The sequence below is a fragment of the Castanea sativa genome, chromosome 5 (assembly GCF_040712315.1).
Source record: "Castanea sativa cultivar Marrone di Chiusa Pesio chromosome 5, ASM4071231v1".
In the NCBI taxonomy this organism is placed as follows: Eukaryota; Viridiplantae; Streptophyta; class Magnoliopsida; order Fagales; family Fagaceae; genus Castanea; species Castanea sativa.
In genome coordinates, this window is record NC_134017.1 from 51,382,159 (window position 1) to 51,402,580 (window position 20,422).

At 31.4% G+C, this 20,422-nt stretch overlaps 1 protein-coding gene across 1 annotated transcript; it reads right to left on the bottom strand.

Annotated features, from left to right (window-relative positions):
* Nucleotides 1-10,712: 10,712 nt before the first annotated feature.
* LOC142636752 (protein SRG1-like) lies at nt 10,713-14,427 on the bottom strand. Its single transcript, XM_075811037.1, has 4 exons — nt 14,144-14,427; nt 13,726-13,970; nt 13,142-13,466; nt 10,713-11,223 (listed from the first exon to the last, which is right to left on the bottom strand). Exons 1-4 carry the CDS (start codon nt 14,393-14,395, stop codon nt 10,954-10,956), a joined length of 1,092 nt encoding a protein of 363 aa, XP_075667152.1. The 5' UTR covers nt 14,396-14,427; the 3' UTR covers nt 10,713-10,953.
* Between the last annotated feature and the right edge of the window lie 5,995 nt (nt 14,428-20,422).

Here is a 20,422-nt window from a genome sequence, read left to right on the forward strand (position 1 = left end):
TGAGATGTAAATGTGACATGTTGGAGGATAAAGGCACTTGTAGCCCTTGTGTTTGTTGCTATAACCAAGAAACACACAAGGCACTGACTTTGGCTCCAATTTGTGTTGTCTATAGTCTCCAATATAAGGAAAGCACCTACTTTCCAAGATTCGAAAAGTGCCATAGTCAGGATGTTTTACCTTAGAGACAATAAAAGGGTGAGTCCATCTCTAAAGTAGGAGAAGGCAATCTATTGAGCAGAAAAACTGCTATGGAGAAGCAATCCAGCTCGAATCTTGGTGGAATTTTGGCATGGAACATCATGGTTAACCCTAGTTCTATGATGCTTTGATGCTTTCTCTCAGCCTTGCCATTCTGTTCTAGAGTCTTGGGGCATGTAGATTGATGATGGAAACCCTTAGCTGTCAAAATCAGTGAATGCTTTGGCTGTAAATTTTCCTCCTTCATCACTTTTAAATATGCGTATTTTGGCATCAAATTGACAAGAAACATAATTATGAAATTGGACAAATGTGTCAAATAGATCAAATTTATGTGGAAGAGGAAAGAGCCATGTAAAATTTGTGAATTCATCAACAAAAATGGCATAGAACCAAAATTTGCCTCCGAAAACAATTGGAGCTGGCCCCCATAAATCACAATGAACTTTATAGAAAGGGATACTTATATTATTATCACTTTGTAGAAAAGGTAATCTACAAGATTTTCCTATTTGACAACTAGTACAAACATCAGGCAGTTGAGATTGAGAAGAAGTGAAAAATTTCTAAGAATGAAGATATTCTATAATTCTTTGATTAGGATGTCCTAAGCGTTGATGCCAACACTATTTATTGACTTGGCGAAATCTTTTTGAGAAGAGAGCTGTTAGATCTTTATCTAAGATTCTGTTAGGTGGTCCTTCATCAAAAATATAGAGTCTCTTCTGTTTCCTTCCCCTTTCCACTATCCTCTGAGTGATCTTGTCCTTTATCACAAAATCAGGGCTATCAAACACAAATTTGAGAGGATAATCATAACTTAACCTATTAATATAGAGGAGATCTTTCTTGATGTTTGGTACAAGTAAAACATCATTAAGTGGAATAGAGGAATCACCTGATCCTACAGTGGCTTTGCCAAAATGTGTAATTGGCAAAATATCACCATTTCCAACCATTGCACCATCATTCCTAGTATAAGGAGTTAAGGAATGAAGATTACCTGCATTTCTAGTCATGTGGTTTGTGGTACCAGTGTCAGGATGCCAAGTAGAGTCTTGAATATCACTTAATTTCATTGCTGCAAAACTTTGAGGTAGATTGTTAGCAGTGAATGAGTGATTAAATCTATTAACCATAATTCTAACACTCTCCCTCACTTGTGGGCCTAAACTTCCCCTTAATAAGTGGGGCCCTACAAGTGAGAATTTAACATTTTAAATGAGAGGTAGAGTGAAAATAGGGAATGAACTCAGGATTTTTTGTTCTTATACCATGTTAAATTACCGATTCTCTCAAAAACTTAAGTTATTAGAAAACGGTGAGTTTAATCACTTAACCATAATTCTAACAATTTTTCCCCTGTCCCTTTTTTCTATTGCTTTGAGGAGGAGTATCATCGTTTGTCGTACATTAGGTTCTTGGTGATGTGATTCATGTGTGAGCGTGTATCTAGAGTGGGGTGCATGAGTGTGAGCCCCTTTTTCTTACTTTTATTTTAGGAGTCGCTACCAACCATTGGTTGTATATTAGGTGTGATTGGTCACCTAAATGTCTAATTTATTTTTAGTTACCTAATTAACTATGTTGGGAAATTTAGACCCCGGTTGATAGAATTAACAAGTTTTAAACCCAAGTTGTTAATTAGATTTATTATGAATAAACTTTGTTAAAACAAACTAATATCAATATCATGTCAATATCATACATAGTGAAAAATTAAATAAGACAAGATATGATGATCTAAGAAAACCAATGAAACAAACTAGTTTCACAGCAAAAACCCTAGTATGTGACTAACTCCTTTGCACGAATCCCAGTACGTGACCCACTCACCAACTTGAGGAAGAAGAAGAAGAATGTTAGCTGAAAAGTTCTTCATTTCATTAACAATGAAGATCAAGAAGAATTTGGTTACAAAACCTTAAGGCACAAAGATGCAGTAGCTTCTTTCAGAGAGAATAAGGTATCGGTCACCTTTTGCATGTGTTCTTGTATTCTCATATGTGACGGCCCTTAAAATAAGCCTTATATATGTCTAGGGTTGTGAGAAAAGAAACCCTACACAAATGTATAAGCATGGGCCGAAAATCAGATCTGAAAAACTAATTTTCGTAATTCTCGATAGATAGAATCTGTCAAGAGCTGTCAAGACTCATTAAACCTTGATAGATAGCTATTTGTCGAGAGTTGTCAGGAATTATCTAGCTTTAATGAACAACCCTTCTTTACTTGTTTCTTGGTCCAATCTTCATGGCTTTAATACTTGGTTTGAATAACATGTTTCTTGAAGTATTAAACACATCCTAAATCTACCCAATTATAAGTAAAGAGTGTTTTGTCAAAGGATTAGCCAATTACATAAAATATGTCCTTAACAAACTAAACCAAATTTTAAAGGTTCTTTAATTGAGGCAAACCAAAAGTCTTTGAACCAAAGATTTAAGAAATGAAAGTTTGGTTACATGTGTGGAAGGTGTTAGACACTCTACAACGCCTGTAAACACTCGATTTTGCACCCATGATTTAATCTTGGAAGATGACTAGAGTGACTATTCATATACCCAAAATTTATAGTTGCATTACATGCATTAATTCATTCATTTCATATCATAAAAATGATCTTGAGTTTCTAACGGTCGTGACGGTATGTTCCATTTTTAAATCGGATTGTCGGATTGTAAGATATCACATGATCAAGTTTACACGGTCTGCATGCATTATGTTTGGGTGGAACCGACCACGCATGATTTATTTAAATTAATTTTGGTTGGCTAGAAAATTAAAATTAATTAAATAATTTTATAATTGATTGTTAATTAGTGTAAAAAATAAATTTGCTTGCATGGGAATAAAGTGGATAATCAGATAACAAAGATGTTGTGGATGATCAATCCTTTTTGGAATGTTTATTTACAAGATAATTATCACTTTAGAGACCTGAATATCCAGAAAAATGGATTAATTTTAGAATACAGATTAAAAATGTGTCTAGGTACAATTCCCGGCTAAAAAATTCTTAAAAAAGGAGTCCAAATTGGATCAAAACTCAAACGCGAGCTTAGCACCCAAGAGAGCCATTCGACACTCTTGGAGTGGCGATCGGCACTTCCTAAGTGCCGATTGGCACAAATTTGTGGCTTGGTCTAGGGATTCCTTATTTAAGATAAAGCCTATCTTTTTCGACTTTTTAGAGATAAGGATGCATTCCAATTCATATCTAATCCCGTTCAGCTGATTTTTTGAAGCATCCCAATCTCTATAAATAGAGGAAACAAATCAAAATTAGGGGCTCTTCTCTTCTAACTTTTCAATTCCCCTTATGTTAAAGATGTTCTGGAGGCTTTTGCTTTAGGAACTTCTTTTTTGTAAGTAAAGTATTTTAGGCTTCAAAGAGGTGAACAAACTTCTTTGAACTCTAAAATATTCTTTCATTAGAAGAGCATGCTCATGCAAGAGGTATTCTGTTTTTCTTCTTTCATTAAATTTTGTTATTGTTTGATGCACGAATATGTTTAACATGTTTTATTATGTATTGTTCTTGATATATAATTACCATGCTTTGCTACAATTTTCTTTAACATGTTCTTAGATGATTGTCTATTGTAATCCTTTTTTCTTAAATTTCAAAATTTGCTAATAACTATCAAAGATTATTTTTAAAATTCAAAAAAACTGATCTGTATTTTCAGATCTGATTTTTTTTTCAAAAATCAAAACTAATATGTATTTTCATTAAATACAGATTTGATTTTTTTTTCAAAACTAAAAACTGATCTGTATTTTCACCAAATACAAATTTGATTTTTTAACAAAAAGCTGATCTGTATTTTCATTAAATACAGATCTGATTTTTTTAACTCAAAAAATGATCTGTATTTTCATTAAATACAGATCTGATTTTTTTAACTCAAAAATTGATTTATATTTTCATTAAATATAGATATGATTTTTTTTTTAACTCAAAAACTAATCTGTATTTTCATTAAATATAGATCTGATTTTTTTTTAGAAAAAGTTTTCTTTGTTACAAAATTGCAGATTTTGGAATTTAAAAGAAGGGGTTGAAGGTTAGGTTGAAGTCTTTTTTTTTTTTTTTTTTAATATGTGATGCATGCATAATAAATTTACCTCATGAATATGAATCCTCTTTCAAAAAGTCTTTTTTTTTTTTTTTTTTTTTTGTTTCTAAAAATAGATCAGATTTTTCTCTTACAAACCTAAAATTATTTTTTACTTTTCAAAACAAATCTGGTTCTTTTTAACAAAATCTCTCTCTTTTTTTTTTTTTAAACAATACACAAAACAAATCTAATTTTTTATTGATAGATTTTTTCTTTTTAACCCCTTATAAAAGCGGATCTGATTCTTTTTAACAAAATCTTATTCACCTTGTTTCTAAAAACAGATTTGAATTTTTTTAACAAACCAAGTCTTATTTTTTTTTTTATCCTTAAAACAAACCTGAATTTTCTTTAAAAAGAGGACATATTCATAAGGCAAGTTTATTTAAATTAATTTTTGTCAAGTGTCTGTCATGTGTGTTCAACATATCATTCAACATCATGCAAAAAATAGTATATTGGTCATTAGAGTCTAGAAGACCATACTCTGTCTGCGCTGAATGAGTGCCTAACACCTTCTCATTCCGTAACCTAGCTCCCGAGCTTAGGATTTTCGGATAAGAAGATTAGTGCTTTGTTTTTTAATTTTGGTAGATTGTAACTAGGACCAAAGTTTTGTATTTTTTTGCATAGATTGTAACTAGGACCCAAAGCCTTGTAAGGATAATTTACCAAAATTGTATTTTTTTTATTCAATCAATGACATTCAACGTATTTTGAATATGTATTTTGCATTAAGTTTTTCTTATTTTTTTGTATAAAAAATAAGTGACGACTTCACGCCACTACCCTAAAAGGAGAGGTGCCCTAATTACAAGCACCCGAATCTCTTTTTTGAGGGGGTCCCCAAATTTCGCAGCCTCTCACAAGGCCTATCTGAAGATAGTATCTCATTTTAATTAAACCCCAAATGTTATTTTACAGTAAAGAAATTAGATACTTGGCATTTTGATTTTTTTTGAAAAGGTTTTTACAAACAATATACATTTTTTTTAGTAAACAGTAATACTTAGAACAAACACAAAAATAGTAATATTAGTATTTTAAACCAGGTTTATAATACATTACATAACCAGAGTACAACTACAAAGGTTTGTAGTTGTAGTTGTAGTTGTAGTTGTACTTTGGTTATGTGTGTGTCTAGTTGTACAAATAGGGATATTTATCCCACATTAGTTATGTGTGTCTAGTGTTCGCTATTTATAACCCTAGTTTCTGTAATGTATTATAAACCCGATTTAAAATACTAATATTACTATTTTCGTGTGTGTTTTAATAAGTATTACTGTTTACTAAAAAAAAAAAAATATACATATATATACATGTGAGTAAATATTTACATAATAGTTATCATGTGAATAATAACTCCATCAAAATATATAACCAAAACATGTAAAGTATATACATAAATTACATGTGAAAAAAGCATACAAGTATATTATACAATAACATGTATCTATTTATTATATAGCTAGCATGTAAACATTACAACTATACAAAGAAAAACACCATGAAATGAAAAGAAAGAGTTGGAAGAATAGCACCTTGTTGTCATCCCAATTTTCCCATTTTGTTACTGCCAAAATTATTAGGAACAATGTATGCTTATGAGATGTTCAAAGACTCAAGAAAGTGAGCCTTGAACACAAATCCACAAACTACCTCTATTCTAAGAAAATTAAAAGGGATAAAAAGAAAGGGTTATAACGTTACCCTTATTATTTTAGAAAAGAGCTATTTTTCTTGAAAACATTTTTTACGTGGTAAAAAGGTTCATGAAAAACATATATTGTTTTTTTTGAAAGAACGTATTTTAAAAGAAATACTTCAAAAACATCCTTTTCTTATAAAAAATTTTTGAAAAAAAAAAAACAGATTTTCGTTTAAAAAAACAGTTTTCAGAAAACCCATTTTATTTACTCTAGAAAACAGTTTTGATTTAATGCAGAAAATAATTTTTTATACATTGCAGAAAACAGTTTTTATACAGTGCAGAAAAATAGTTTTGAAAACAATATATATTTTTTACTTTATAAAACATTTTTTAAAAAAAAATTTAAAACAGATTTTTTTAGGAAATGTTTTTTTTAAATAGTTACGGAAAACAGAATTTTTGTTTTTTTTTTTCGTTTTGAAATTTCGGGCTCCCCCTAAAAAAGATTATCATTTTAAAAACACATTTAAAAAAGGATTTGAAGAGAAACATTTTTGAATGCACTTTTGAAAACAAGCGTATCATTATTTTTAGGGTTTCGGGTTTCCCATTAAAAAAGATTTTTTTGAAACTTTCTCTCTTTTTTTTTTAGAGGAGGGAGGAACATAAAGAAAATATTTTGTTTTGAAAACTTTTAAAAGACAAAAGACATTTAAAAAAAAAAACCTTTTTGAAAAAGACTTTTCTTGTAGAAAGGGTTGAATAGAGATTTTTTTTTTTTTTTTTGAAACAAACATCTGCTTAGAATAGAGGTGTAGAGGAAATTTATGCCCAAGCATTTTCTTTATGGCACATTATCAACAAGTAAAAGATAAATGGACAGGAACACGATAAGGTGCATAAAAAGTAAAGCTTGAAAAGGAAATAACATGAAATGCAAAGACTTGGAATTTAAATTGCAAGAAAAAAAATAAAAACTTGAAATTTAAATGACATAAAAGTAAAAGCTTGGAATATTGTAAAGTTGATTAAAATGTTTATTTATCTATTATTTCCTCCTTAAATAAAGTCTAATCCCCTTCAAGCCTTATGGATCCTTCATCATAAATAAATGGAAGTTCTTAGGCCATCACCACTCTTATGAGACATTCCCATATTGTGCCCTAATGGGGGGTTTAAACACCATTTAAAGAGGATGATAGAATTTTTTTTTAGATCTCTAGATATAACACACACACACACACACAGAAGCAATAAAAGTACAAGGGGATGGGGATGTTGCAAGAAAATAAAAGGGATTGCAAATAATGTAAAGGTAAGAAAATAAAATCCTAGATGCCTAGGTGGTATAGGATTTCTTCCCCCTAAGGGTACTTCCCATTTATGGCCTAGGATAATGCTCCAAAACCCATCTAGGATGAATAATACAAATATAATATTCAACATTAATATTAAAAGCATTTTTGAAAGAAAGGGGGTTAGAAACAGGCACAATATATACAAGAACTTAATAAAGCAACTATTTACACAACAAAGTAAAGGAAAGATTTTTTTATATATGAAAATATGATTACAATATACAAAAGGGGTGGGATGGGTTTAGTTATTAATGAACTAAACCCACCCCCAAATCCTTACCCACAAAGATTACAAGAATGGAGGAAGGATGGAGCTTTTGGTGTGGGGTTTCCTAAAGAGAAAGAGAGAGATTTTTATTTTTATTTTTTTTTATCTCTTACTATTTTTTTTACTCTTTCCTCACAAAAACCTTACATTAATTTCTACATGAATTTTCTACCTCACTTTTCTACATCACTTTTCTACATGATTTTTCAAAAAGGGGGGGGGGGGTATTTATAGGAAAAATGAGGGAACGTGAGGCTAGCATTAGTGTACCATGTTATACTAGTGCTAGCCACCCCTTCAAAGGAGCGGCTAGCATTGGTATACCCTGGTACACCAATGCTAGGTCCATCCTTATCCACCATGTCATCTGCCTTGTTTGTATTTTTTTTTTTGTCTTTTTCTGATTTCTTGCTGGAGCTTCGGGCTGCTTTTGGAGGCCTTTCCAAGCTCATTTTTCTTTAAATTTTATATTCATGGAAAGCCCTAGATGTCTATTTTCCAATGGTTCTGGCCTTGTTCGATTTGGAGCTACGGTTGTTGAGATATCGCACTTGGATGGGAGGTGATGCAAAGCTGAAAAATTCTGAACGTCTTCCGTTGAAAAATTCATGTCTTTTAATCTGGAGCTGATATTGTCGAGCCCTTTTGGTAAAAATTAGTTAAGACCTTGTTCTTCAAGATGGTCCAACCCGTTTGTTATAATTCTTGCCCAATCGGTATAGTTTATTGTGCAAAGCCGGGTCCAAACTGTCAATTTTCCTGAAAAATATAATAAAGACTTTATTAGGGTTCCGGTATTTTTGTGATATCTCATCCATTTTAACTCCGACTTTGGCCTGTAAACTATCGTTTGGAAGGGAAAAATATGCCTTGTGATGATCTAAAATTCAACATGATCCAACTGTCGAATCAAAAAGTAAACTTTTTGACCATATTCAGTTAGGGTTTTCGACCAGATTTTTTGTACAATGGGTTTTTCAAATGTTGTATTTGATTTGCCATTCAAACATGTTGTATTTATTTTCGCCCTTTTTGGCTTTGAAATTCACGGTTTTCCACATTTTTTTTTTTTGGGTTTTTCTAGTCTTTGTTTCGATGCGTGAATCAGGGCTGGAAAAATACGGAATTGACAGTAAGATTATGGAAACAAATGATATGTGAACAACGATAACAATTAAGGGACATATATAGGCCTTAATGCTGACCTGCACCGTAATAGGATTTCCTAACGCCAAATAAGCCAGCGAAAGAATGATTTATGTGTTATGTGATATTTGGCCCTTAAAATTTAGTAACAAGTTGATTCTTATCTCTGACTATGCCTATAAACATAATTTAAAAGAAAAATCTTAGTTTACATTTTACTATCAATTAAAATTTTACATTGTAAGCTAAACAAATGTGTTCAATGTAATATATAATCAATGTAAACCTATAATTGCCTTAATTTAAAAATATTTCATTCAGGGCAAGAAGGAGAAGAAGAGAATAAAAAAGGGGATAGAAAATAAATTTAGGGCAACAAGTTGATTAATGTATTGCATCATTCTTGCTTAGTTTATTCGCCTTGTTCCTTTCTTCTGTGCCACTGTTATGGCAGCCCTATAGCATTTACACGTAACCCCTAGATTTAGGCGGTGCATTGGGTTTTATACTTAAGCATTGCTGTCAAAGTCGTGGTAAGTAGAATTCACCTCAGAAAGGATTGTCTACTGTAGGAAAGACTGATTATTTCCCTAGTCCCCCCCACCACCTAAGAGGAAATCCCTGTCATTGGCTTATCCTCTTAGCCCTTCAACACTTTCTTATTTGGGAATTCAATTATTTGGAGTTTTCTAATTATATTTTAAGGTTTAATAACTTCATTTCCCATTTATTAGATTTTTAAGCTAATCATACACTTAAATTTATATTATATGGGAGTGGGACTACATGTATCCTGTCGACACAATTGTTTATCAATTTTTTCCCCCTCCAAATCTTTGTCGTCATTTTTTTTACCCATATTAAGTTGCCATTGCATTATCAGTGGCTTTCGACTATGTTTGCAACAACGCAAGCTAAAAGTATGTCTGACCATTAAAAGTTTTCTCATTAAATTCGTGAGTAAACATTAGTTCACATGCCCTATTATACATATTCTCGCACATATTTAAATTGTACATAAATTGTAATCTATGTACAGTTTGAGTATACGTGAGAGTGTGTATAATAAATACTACTCTAAATTTATAATTTTTTTCAGAACTTTTATGGTACGTTTTGTTATTATAGGTTTGCGTGAAAGTAATATTGATGGTATTGGCATACATAAAAAGAAAAAAAAAAAAACAGTTTTAATTAGTGGCAAGATCAACTCATGGAAAAGGTTGTGAATTTTACATGTGATCCATCTGTAGACTTTATTGAAGTAGCAATCAAGCTTATCTCATTTGTAGGTGAGACAATTTCCAAAGAACAATGTCCCACCCATATGTTTTGGGGAACTTTTTCTTGTTTTTTGATAATTATGTTTTTGGCCCCCAGCAAGGAGAGAATGAAAGTTGATATGCCCGTACTCTTGTCTTGAGTAAACATACAATAACTTGGTTCATCATTTGGTAGTGCGAAGTTTGTTCTCAAAGGGCCCATAGCATGCTTGAAAAATTGCGAAAAATTCGGCAATGCAAATCTAAAACCACGCCGCTAAAAGAGAGAAAAAAGAAAAAGAAAAATGGTGGAGCCTTTCACACTATGCTTTGTTTGGTTCTCCCCCAAAAATGGTGAACTGTCATTTTCCACTTTTCTATAGGGTTTGAATTAGAAATCTGTAAACTTGATAGGTTTCATAAATTAACCAGATAAAAAGTTTTCTGTGCTCAAAGACTAGCAGATCATCTCACATGCTAAAACAATGATTATGATTATTCATGAGTCACAATTTTAGTGACCGACAAGCTCAAGCGGTAGATTTAAATAGGGTTATGATGGGGATATATTGAAAGCGTTCAAGCTATATGAGTTTATCAACCCTTGAGAGACTCTTAAAATACATAAGGTTGTGATGGGAAATATCCTTGGTGTTTTTTAGTCTTCAAGAAAGCAAGAAAGTGAACATTCATCGTAAAGATCAACAGTGAACTATTTATGTATTTATTTATTTTCATTTCTACAAAGCATTTTTATACAACATGGAACCAAACACACGCCAGAACAGACTGATTTATTTTTTCATGCATCATCACCTGGCTTTGTTCATTGTATAGATTCATCCAAAGCTCTAGCCAAATGGGATTATTTTACCTGAGACAATACTGGAGGTGTCACAATTTTCAAGCTATATATAAGTACCATACATCTGTTTGACCATCATGCAGCTAGAGTTGATTCCCCACTTTTGATTCTCATGTTCTCCAAATGCGACTTCCCATTCAGATTACGGGAAAAGAAATCTTTGACATAGTCTTCCATTGTAATCCTTTGAAATAATGGTGGGTTTCGTGGGCTTAAAGTACTAGTCACAGGCCCAATCTCTGCCTCAAATTTGGGGTTGAAGAACATAGCAAGTGAGATTCTTTCTTTATCTGAATTTACAGTTACTCTGTGCTCAATGCTAGTAAAGGCCCCATTGCTCAGGATCTGCAAAATGATGCGACAATATACACATAACTAACATGTTCTCCCATTTTAAACTCATTTTAATTTTTGCATGCTAATTAGATCAAGAGCAGAAGGTTGTCTTCTCCAGCTTGGATTTTATATCAACACACCAATACAAATTCAAAGAGGTTACAATTACAAATAATTTATTGACAAATTTTACAACATTAATAATTATTTCATGTGATATATATATATATATATATATAGTATCATTTCTTTCACTGCCTATCGCATTAATGAAAATGTTAAATTGAGATCTGGTGCGACAGTTGCACCATGCAATCTCCCACCCAAAATTTCAACTTTTTAAAATTTTTTAACTTTTTTACCTCCTAACTTTTTTTACATTTTAACCATTCAAAGGGTTTTGCATCATGCAATAGCCCTAACTATTATATCCAATTTCAGTTTATATATATATATAGTTCTTCTATAAACACAACAAATTTCACCGTAAGTTGAGATATTTTGTCATCTCACACACCCCAAATCCACTACAAGGCAAAATAATAATTCAAATTAGAAAAAGAGATTACCCCGTTTGGTTCATCACAACTCTTGTCAAGTTACTTCAACTAAAAAAAAAGAATGTCGTAAGATTTTTTTCGTCTCGAAAACTTTATAATCCATGCATGAGATACGCATGAAATAACTTATTGTTTGGCTGACCCAACTAGATAAGGATTGCTTAACTCGCTGTCGCTGGTCTCTATAGATGTAATGTGTCCCCTTGGCCAAAAAGCGGGGTCCTAAAGTTAAACTCCTAAAATATCCACATGCGCAAGCTTTGTGTGTGTATATATATTTTAATTTTTTGATAATCGCACAAGCTCAATTAATAATGAAGCAATAGTTGTTGCAATTTGCAACATTTACCGACTCACGAGAACAATTGAACAAACAAAGCATGGTGATGGGGCATATCCCAACAGAAATATCGTGGCAGCTATTCAGCCAAGTACCTAGTGCCTTAAAATTTCAAACGGAATAGTGGGCATGTCTTTTGAGATAGATGTTATCATATTACTGTCGGCAAGTCAAATGAGGTCCCATTTTTGTGACGTACACACACCACCTCTAAACCCGTTTGTATTTGGACACGTCTAAATTTACACTTAATTTACATTATGTTTAAACGTCAACTTATAATTGAATTTTAGTATTTACATATGTGACAACCACAAGTATTTGTTGGAAAAAAAATTTAGATTCACCAATCACAATGTAACACTTATACATATTGTGAATTTGGGTAGGTAATTTAGAAGGAAATAGGGTTTTTTTTTCTATTACACTTTAAATAAAGAAAATTCATTTTATAATTATGTTTTTATTTCCTAAATTAAAGTAAACAAATTGTCATATCATTTACAATTTTAAATGACATTACACTCGATATATTTTTAGACTTGTAATATCCAATCTTAACAATGAAATGAATTTTCTTTATTCAAAGTGAAGAATAAAAATACAAGTACGACATTCTTACAATAAATCTTAGACGACAAGTTAATAATAGAAAGTAAAAAAATAATGTCAATAGTGAATTCAAATAAGAGCTAGTAACATTTTACCACTTAGATTTTTTTTTTTGGTAAAAATATTGTGAAAATTTTTCCTTTAAATAAATTTTTAACCAATACTCTAAGAGGGCTCCTTAGCATTTTCCATTTACTAATCCTATTATTCGTGCAATATGTAAGGTTTTACCAACCAAGTTTGGAAATGATTTTTTGTTTTTTTTAAGAGTAAACGTTTGGAGATGATATTCAAACTAACAGAAAAGTTTGACTATGATAGCTAGGGTTTTCAAAAATCTAGACTAGTTAAATTCAACACGTGCTTTTTGAAAAAAGAATTTGGATAGAGGAAGAGAGACTGAAGCATGACAAACCTCCATAACATCTCCGACATTCACAACAAAAGAATCTGCGCAAAAGTTCGCAGGAATCCAAACCCCATCTTTCTTTATCTGAAGACCTTGTACTCCATTAATTTGGTGAAGGATGGTGATCCCAGAAGCGTCAGAGTGGGGGGTAAGGCCCACAACAAGTTCTGGTTGTGGGCATGGAGGATAGTAATTCATCCTCATTGATTGCATCCCATCTTCAAATAACTCCTCCATCTCTTTGATCTCCATTTTCAGAGCTTTTCCCAAATAACCTAGAAGTGTCATGGCAAGCTTTTGCAACTCTGAGATGTATGCCTCTAAGGTGTTTCTGTAAGTACGTATAAAAATAAAAATAATTATTATTATTATTACAAATTGAATATTGGTATATACACAATAATTTCGTGATAATTTTACAACAAAATTTAAGTAATAAATTTGTTATTGTTTATCATTTTATTATTATTTACCATTAACAACAATTGCCATCTAAGCTTTTATTTTTTTTTTTGATGCATATCTAAGCTTTTGTTGTGAAATTGTTCTGCCCTGTAACTTTATTGAGAAAGAGAGAGAGAGGGAGGCACCTCAAGGATGAAGGGAGCTCTGGAAATAAATATGGCTTTCTTTTTTGAATAGGGTTGAGTATCATGTAGAACCTATCACCCCAATCAAGTGTTTGGTCGTTGCATCTGATGATTGTTCCATAGCCTTCAACATCACCTGGCCTTGCCTTATACTTCATTTTCTCTTCCGAAGGAAGCATGAAGAATTCTTCAATCTCATGTTTTAGCTTTTCTAATAGTGAAGAGCTAACTCCATGGTTCGCCAACTATATAACAATAATATAAAAATCTCATAGGATATTTCTCAAACTTTAATTTCTGTCTCAAAAAAGGGAAACTAGACATCAAGATATGCTGTGTCTTTTTTTTTTTTTAATCAAATAGCTACAGCATTCAAGGGCAATCCTGTGTATAAATAATCTAAAAAATTGAGAAGAACCTGTATGAGGCCCCACGCTTTGCAAGTTGAATGCAACTTTTCTAGTTCCAAGTCTGAGGTCTCCCCCAAGGCCAATTTTTTCATGTCAATGGTGGGGATTGTTGTCAAGGTACTGTAATCAGAGAGAGCTGAAAGTTCTTGATCTGGACGAATATAGTTCTTCGGGACTACGGTCATTGGCTCTTTGGTGAGCTCCATAACGCTGAGAACTGAATTAGAGTTCCAAGAGCTAACTGGTTCCATTGAAGCCATTGCTTAGCCTAGGTGCAACTCTATCTAGCAGCATTGTGCAATGGGTGTTATATATATAGCCCGAAAAATGAATTTTAAGAGAAAAAAAAATGATATATTGTATTAGAAATAAATAATAACAAAGAAGACTAACAATGGAAATATTCTAATGGGTAATTATAGGTTGATATTGTAATAGTAATGTAATTAATCTTACATTATAGATTAAATAAATGTGTATAATGTTGTACACATTTGTTTAGTCTATCATGTGAATCTTACAATGCAAGTTTCATCTTAATATCTAAGAAATGTGGGTTCTAGTTAGTTTAACTGGTAAAATCTTTGATGGTTAAATAAAAGATTTGAAGTTCAATTTTCGCCTAAATAAAAAATCAATTGGTGTATTGATTTGATAATAAAGAGTACAATCATTATAAATGGATGCCATATGTTGAAACTTTATATATAAAAAAAAAATCTAAATAATATACTAAAGCTTGAAATAAAAATAAATTTGACAATGTCTCACATTGTGCCAAGTTACATAACTAATTTGTAGATAAAAGAAATTGGAATTGATAAAAAAAAAAAAAAAGGAATTGTAATTGGTGTAATTAGGACAGGCAATTACAACTAGAAGTAGAGGGATGAAAAAGTGAGAGGATAGAAAATGAAGAAATGATAGAAAAATTGGAGGATAGAAATAGAGAAGTGATAAAAAAAGTGGGAGGATAAAAGATATTTTAGTTTCCTTTATTTGTGTTTGGTTGGGGGTGGAAAAATGGAGGAATGAAAAAAAAATGAGTTTGTATAAATTTACTCATATACATTTGTTGAAAAAATGATGCCCAATTAAAACAAAAAAAGTAGCAAAAAAAAAAAAAGGCAATCACCTAAATTTATTATAAAAGAAAAATCATGTAAAAAAAGTAAAAAAATATTCACATCTTGTTGACCCCCCCCCCCCCCCCCCAAAAAAAAAAAAAAAAGAAGAAGAAGAGCAAAACCCGCATCAAGCCTAAAAGGGAAATTTTTTTTGGCAAAGTAGCCAACAAGTCCCACACCAAGGAAAAATAAGGAAAAGAAAAAAAAAAAGATAAAAGAGAGTAGTTTAGTCATTAGTGCAACTATTCCTCTCTCCTCCATCTTCTCCCTAAATTGAGGAGATAGAATTTTGGTGGGTTAGGGGAGAAAATATTTAGCCTTCACCAATTTTTCATCCTCCTATGTTCTTTAACAAAACACTCATAAAATCAGTTTTTTCTTCGTTTTTCTCTCCCCAATTAACACTTGTAATTTGATTAGGTAACTATAGCTAAAATTTTCGTTGTAGAGATATTCTTCAATACATATTCTTTCTTTTGACTAACGTATTTATATTTAAAACAACAGAGAGGGATTTTTTTTTCCTTAAAAATAAAAGCCGACTAATTATGGTGACCATCAAGAAATGTTTGATCCCTAACTGTTACTCTTAATATTACTATTATAATACTAATATATAAAAATGTTTGGCAAAATTGGTTGCTTGTGGAATCAAATTAAAAAAAAAAAAAAAGTCTTCTAAAAGAAAGTTTAAAAAATAAAAAGAACGAAATAGGTTTGCTTAGTGTTTTTCTGCTGGTTTGGCAGTAATCATGAAATATTTCATTGTTGAAGTTACAACAATTGCAACTTTGGTATTATTATTTTTTACTCAACAAATCATGACAAGTTAAAATCTCATTTTTAATTTTGTAGAAATTATGGTGCAAAGTTTGATTTTTTACTTTCACATTTGGAATTGCCAAGTTGACTCATAGGATCCATCATATAAGTTAACTCATAGGAAATGTTTTTTTTTTCTTTATTTATTGTTTTCAAACTAAGATGAGATTTTTTTATCATCATTTTGATTCAAAATTTTCTTCTGGAATATCAATGATAGGTTCTTTACTCATGTATGTAATCTAACTACGTATATCCTTTTGTCTTTCTATTCCTCTGTCTCTCATATTTTTTGGTATTTTTTTTTTTTTAAATTGTTAATAAAGAATTCAAGCTATGGTTAATTGATTCACACAATTAGAGAAAACAATAATGGACAATGTGAAAAAAGTAAAACATTTTATTTTATTTTTTTTTATAGAAACAAACACATGCACAGTTACACACATTGGAGAGAAAAAGATGTTTTAACACAAAAATAAACCATAAACTCTACTAAATCATAGTAACCTTTAAGAGAGAGCAGGACAAGGATAACAAGTTAAAGCTCTTTTTTAGTTTCCGATGAGAATTTCAATTGGGTATCTTTGTAAACTAATTTTTTCTATCTGGTTTGACTTCTAAAACCAATATTTAAGTAGGACTGACTTTTAAAAACCTTAGTGTTCTTTTTTATTTTTATAAAAAAAAGAAGTATGTACTGCTTGTTAATAAAATAATTTTATCCGGCAAAGGTATTTTTTTTAATCATTATAAATTAAAATAGTAGATGTTAACATACTATTTGTTGTATCTGTAATGGAAAATAATAAAGATTTAAAAATTCTTAAAAAGTTCTGAACAATTGATTGGGATAAAAAAAGATATCTAAAAAGGTCTTAAAATTTTTAAATATTTAAACAATTATTTCCTTGATAGCGTATTCCATGAAATTTGCGAGTTATTGTGTAGTAAGAAACTAAGAATAACAATCCCACAATTTAGACCATATAATTTATTTGAGAGACGAAAAAATATCCTATGATAGGGACCTTTCACAAAACAATTTCTGAAGATATTTTCCCCTTAGGTGACCTCATGGACAGGACTATCAACAGGTTGAGGTTCACCTCTTTCTCATTGGTGATTAAAGGTTACCTTATATAAAAAATTTCAGATAATTTGTGTGGCCGTTTTTATGTAAATGGACGTGCCATATACTTCTTCTTTAATTAATTAATTATGCAAGCTAGAAGTCTTCTCTACTTTTCTTTTCCGGCGAAAATGGGCAAATGCCCATTTCGCGCAAAAAAAATGGGCAAATGCCCATTTTTCCAAACTAATTAGAGAAATGCTTTTATTTTAAAACTCGATTTTTTCAAAATTGAGTTTAAAAAAAAATTTTTGGAGCCTTATCATGGTGTTTTAAGGAGCCTATAGTGACGTTTTAAGGATATATAGCGGCGTTTTGTAACTTGAGCTCCATGAACTCGAGTTCTATGTAAGGCTTTTTTTTTTTTTTTAACCTATAACTCGATTTCATGGAACTCAAGTTTCAAAACGCCACTATAGGCTCCTTAAAACGTTACTATAGGCTCCTTAAAACGCCACTATAGGGCTTAACTCGATTATGAGAAAATTGAGTTTAAAAAAAGGAGCATTTTTCTAAGTAGTTTGGGAAATGAGGCATAATGCTGTTTTTTTTTTGTGCGAAAATGGCATTTGCCAATTTTGGCCTTTCTTTTCAGTTAATGGATGAAGTGTTCTTTATACATATTAATGAAAAGTAATGTGGTAAAATATTAGAAGGTCAAACATTGGAATAAAATATTAATATTTTTTTTGAAAGAGTTTCTAGTGTAGGCAGGATTGAACTCCAAATTTCTTATTTAATTATCAGAGATTTTACCAATTGAGCTAATTGGAACTATCAAATCTCTTATTAATATATTTTGGTGGCATCTATTATCTCTAGCTGCGAATTATTGGTCCAATTTGAAATCAAAACCCCTAACCTCAATAGATTATAAATCATATATAGTTGCTACTTTTTTTTTTTTTTTTTTTTTGAGAATCATATATAATTGCTACTTCATATTTGAATCTAAATAAAAATTTACCATAAACCTACGTTACGAACCAAACCGAAGCAGTCAGCCAAAGCAAATATAAAAAATTTCTGTCTTAAACATTAACAATTGTCGTGGTGCACGCATAATGGAATTCCCAGTATAACTTGGAGTCTTTGATAATTTAAGTTGACAAGGATATTGAGTCCTTATAGGACGTATTTTTTTACAATTAATTAAACAAAGATTGGTGATGCGGAAATTTGTTAGATCTTGAAAGTAATATGGTGGTAAAAATATTAGAATGTCAAACATGAGAATAAAAATATTAAGATACTCTGATGGCATCCATTACCTCTAGCTGCAAATTACCTGAAATCATAATTCCTAACCTCAACAGATTATAATCATATATATTTGCTACTTCATATCAATGAATCTAAATCAGTATTTACTATAAACCTATGGTACAAACCAACCCGAACCAGTCAGCCAAAGCAAATATAAAAATTTCTTTGTCTTAAACATTAACAATTGTCGTGGTGCATGCACAATGGAAATCATAACCCCTAACCTCAATAGATTATAAATCACATATATTTGCTACTTCATATTTGAATCTAAATCAAAATTTACTATATATCTTCATTACAAACCAAACCGAAGCAGTCAGCCAAAGCAAATAAAAAAAAAATCATAAACATTAAGAGGGTGTGTGGTTCATGTAATGTGCTTTTGATGGGATGAATATTGCGATGATGTGACATTAAGATTTTTGGTTTATGTAATTTTTTCTAAAATATAATATATCACATTATCTTAATCTCATCACCTTAGCAATCTATCTTTTTTTTTTTTTTTTGAACTGTAAAAAATAAGTCTTTTAAGGACTCAAAATTATCAAAGACTCCAAGTTACACTTGGAATTCCATTGTGTGTACACCATAGTAATTGTTAGGGGGTGTTTGGTTCGCCGTAATATTATGTTATTATAATTTTAAATTAATTTAATCTCAATATAATAATACAACATTACATTGTTTAGGAAAAATATTAAGAACTTTGGTGGCATTCATTACCTCTATCTACGAATTATTATTCCAACCTGAAATCATAACCCCTAACCTCAATAGATTATGAATCATCTATATTTGTCACTTCATATTTGAATCTAAATCAAAATTTACTATAAATCTATGTTACAAACCAAACCGAAGCAGTCAGCCAAAGTAAATATAACAAATTTCTTTGTCTTAAACATTAACAATTGTCGTGGTGTACACACAGTAGTGGAATTCCAATTATAACTTGGAGTCTTTGATAATTTAAGTTGGCAAGGATCTTGAGTTTTTATAGGACTTGGTCAAAGTTTTATAACTAAAAGCTCGGATTTGTGCTAAAACACAAGAGTTTGTTCAGACCTCCAATTAAAAATTAAGGTTAGATTGCTTTTACTTTAACTATAACAAAGTGCGGAACAAGAGTAAATATGCCCAATGAACGGATAACACTACTCTAAGCTATATCCATCCACATTCAACAATAAAATGAAAGCTTAAAGAGTAGAAAAGAGAGATATAAACACAAAATAACACCAAGACGTGTTATTGAAGATGAAACTAAAGAACTTGGTGAAAAACCTCTCCGCGACCCTCTAAGTCGAAATCGATCCACTAGAAAATATAGTTGGAGGACATGAATAACAAAAGACCCTCCAAGTCTAATCTACCCCATGTACTTGAGCCCTCCAAGCTCCTACTACCAACAGACTTCTCGGAATCTTATATTCTCTAACTTTTCGGATCCTGCAATTCAGCCTGATTGTATCCGCCACTAAATAGCTCATTGCAATGCTTCCCAACAGCACAAAAATCCCATTTAACACTTAAAATGGGTGTGGTAAGTGTTTGGGTTAAAAACCTTTTAAGGATCTAGAAATGGAGAGGTAGGAGTTGAGGAAAACCAACAAGGAAATGTTTGATGATTGTGGGTATAACAATCTCTAACTCTCAAGTGTATTTGCTAGGGTTTTCTCTCTGAAAAGCACTCCTTACAATTTGTGTGTAGTGAGGGTATTATAGTGTGGGTAAAGAATTTGGTAAAGCAACTTAACTTTTTGGCAAACAGAATGTTTCGTGGGTACTTCGCGGGATGGCCCTTCTCACGAAATACTCGCGAACTTAATAGCCTGGTGTGACTCTTCAGCTTCCAATCATGTGCTTCACACATGGCCTTTTCGCGGGTTGCTTCTCACGAACTACTCGCGAGCTAGTCGCGAATTGCACTGATT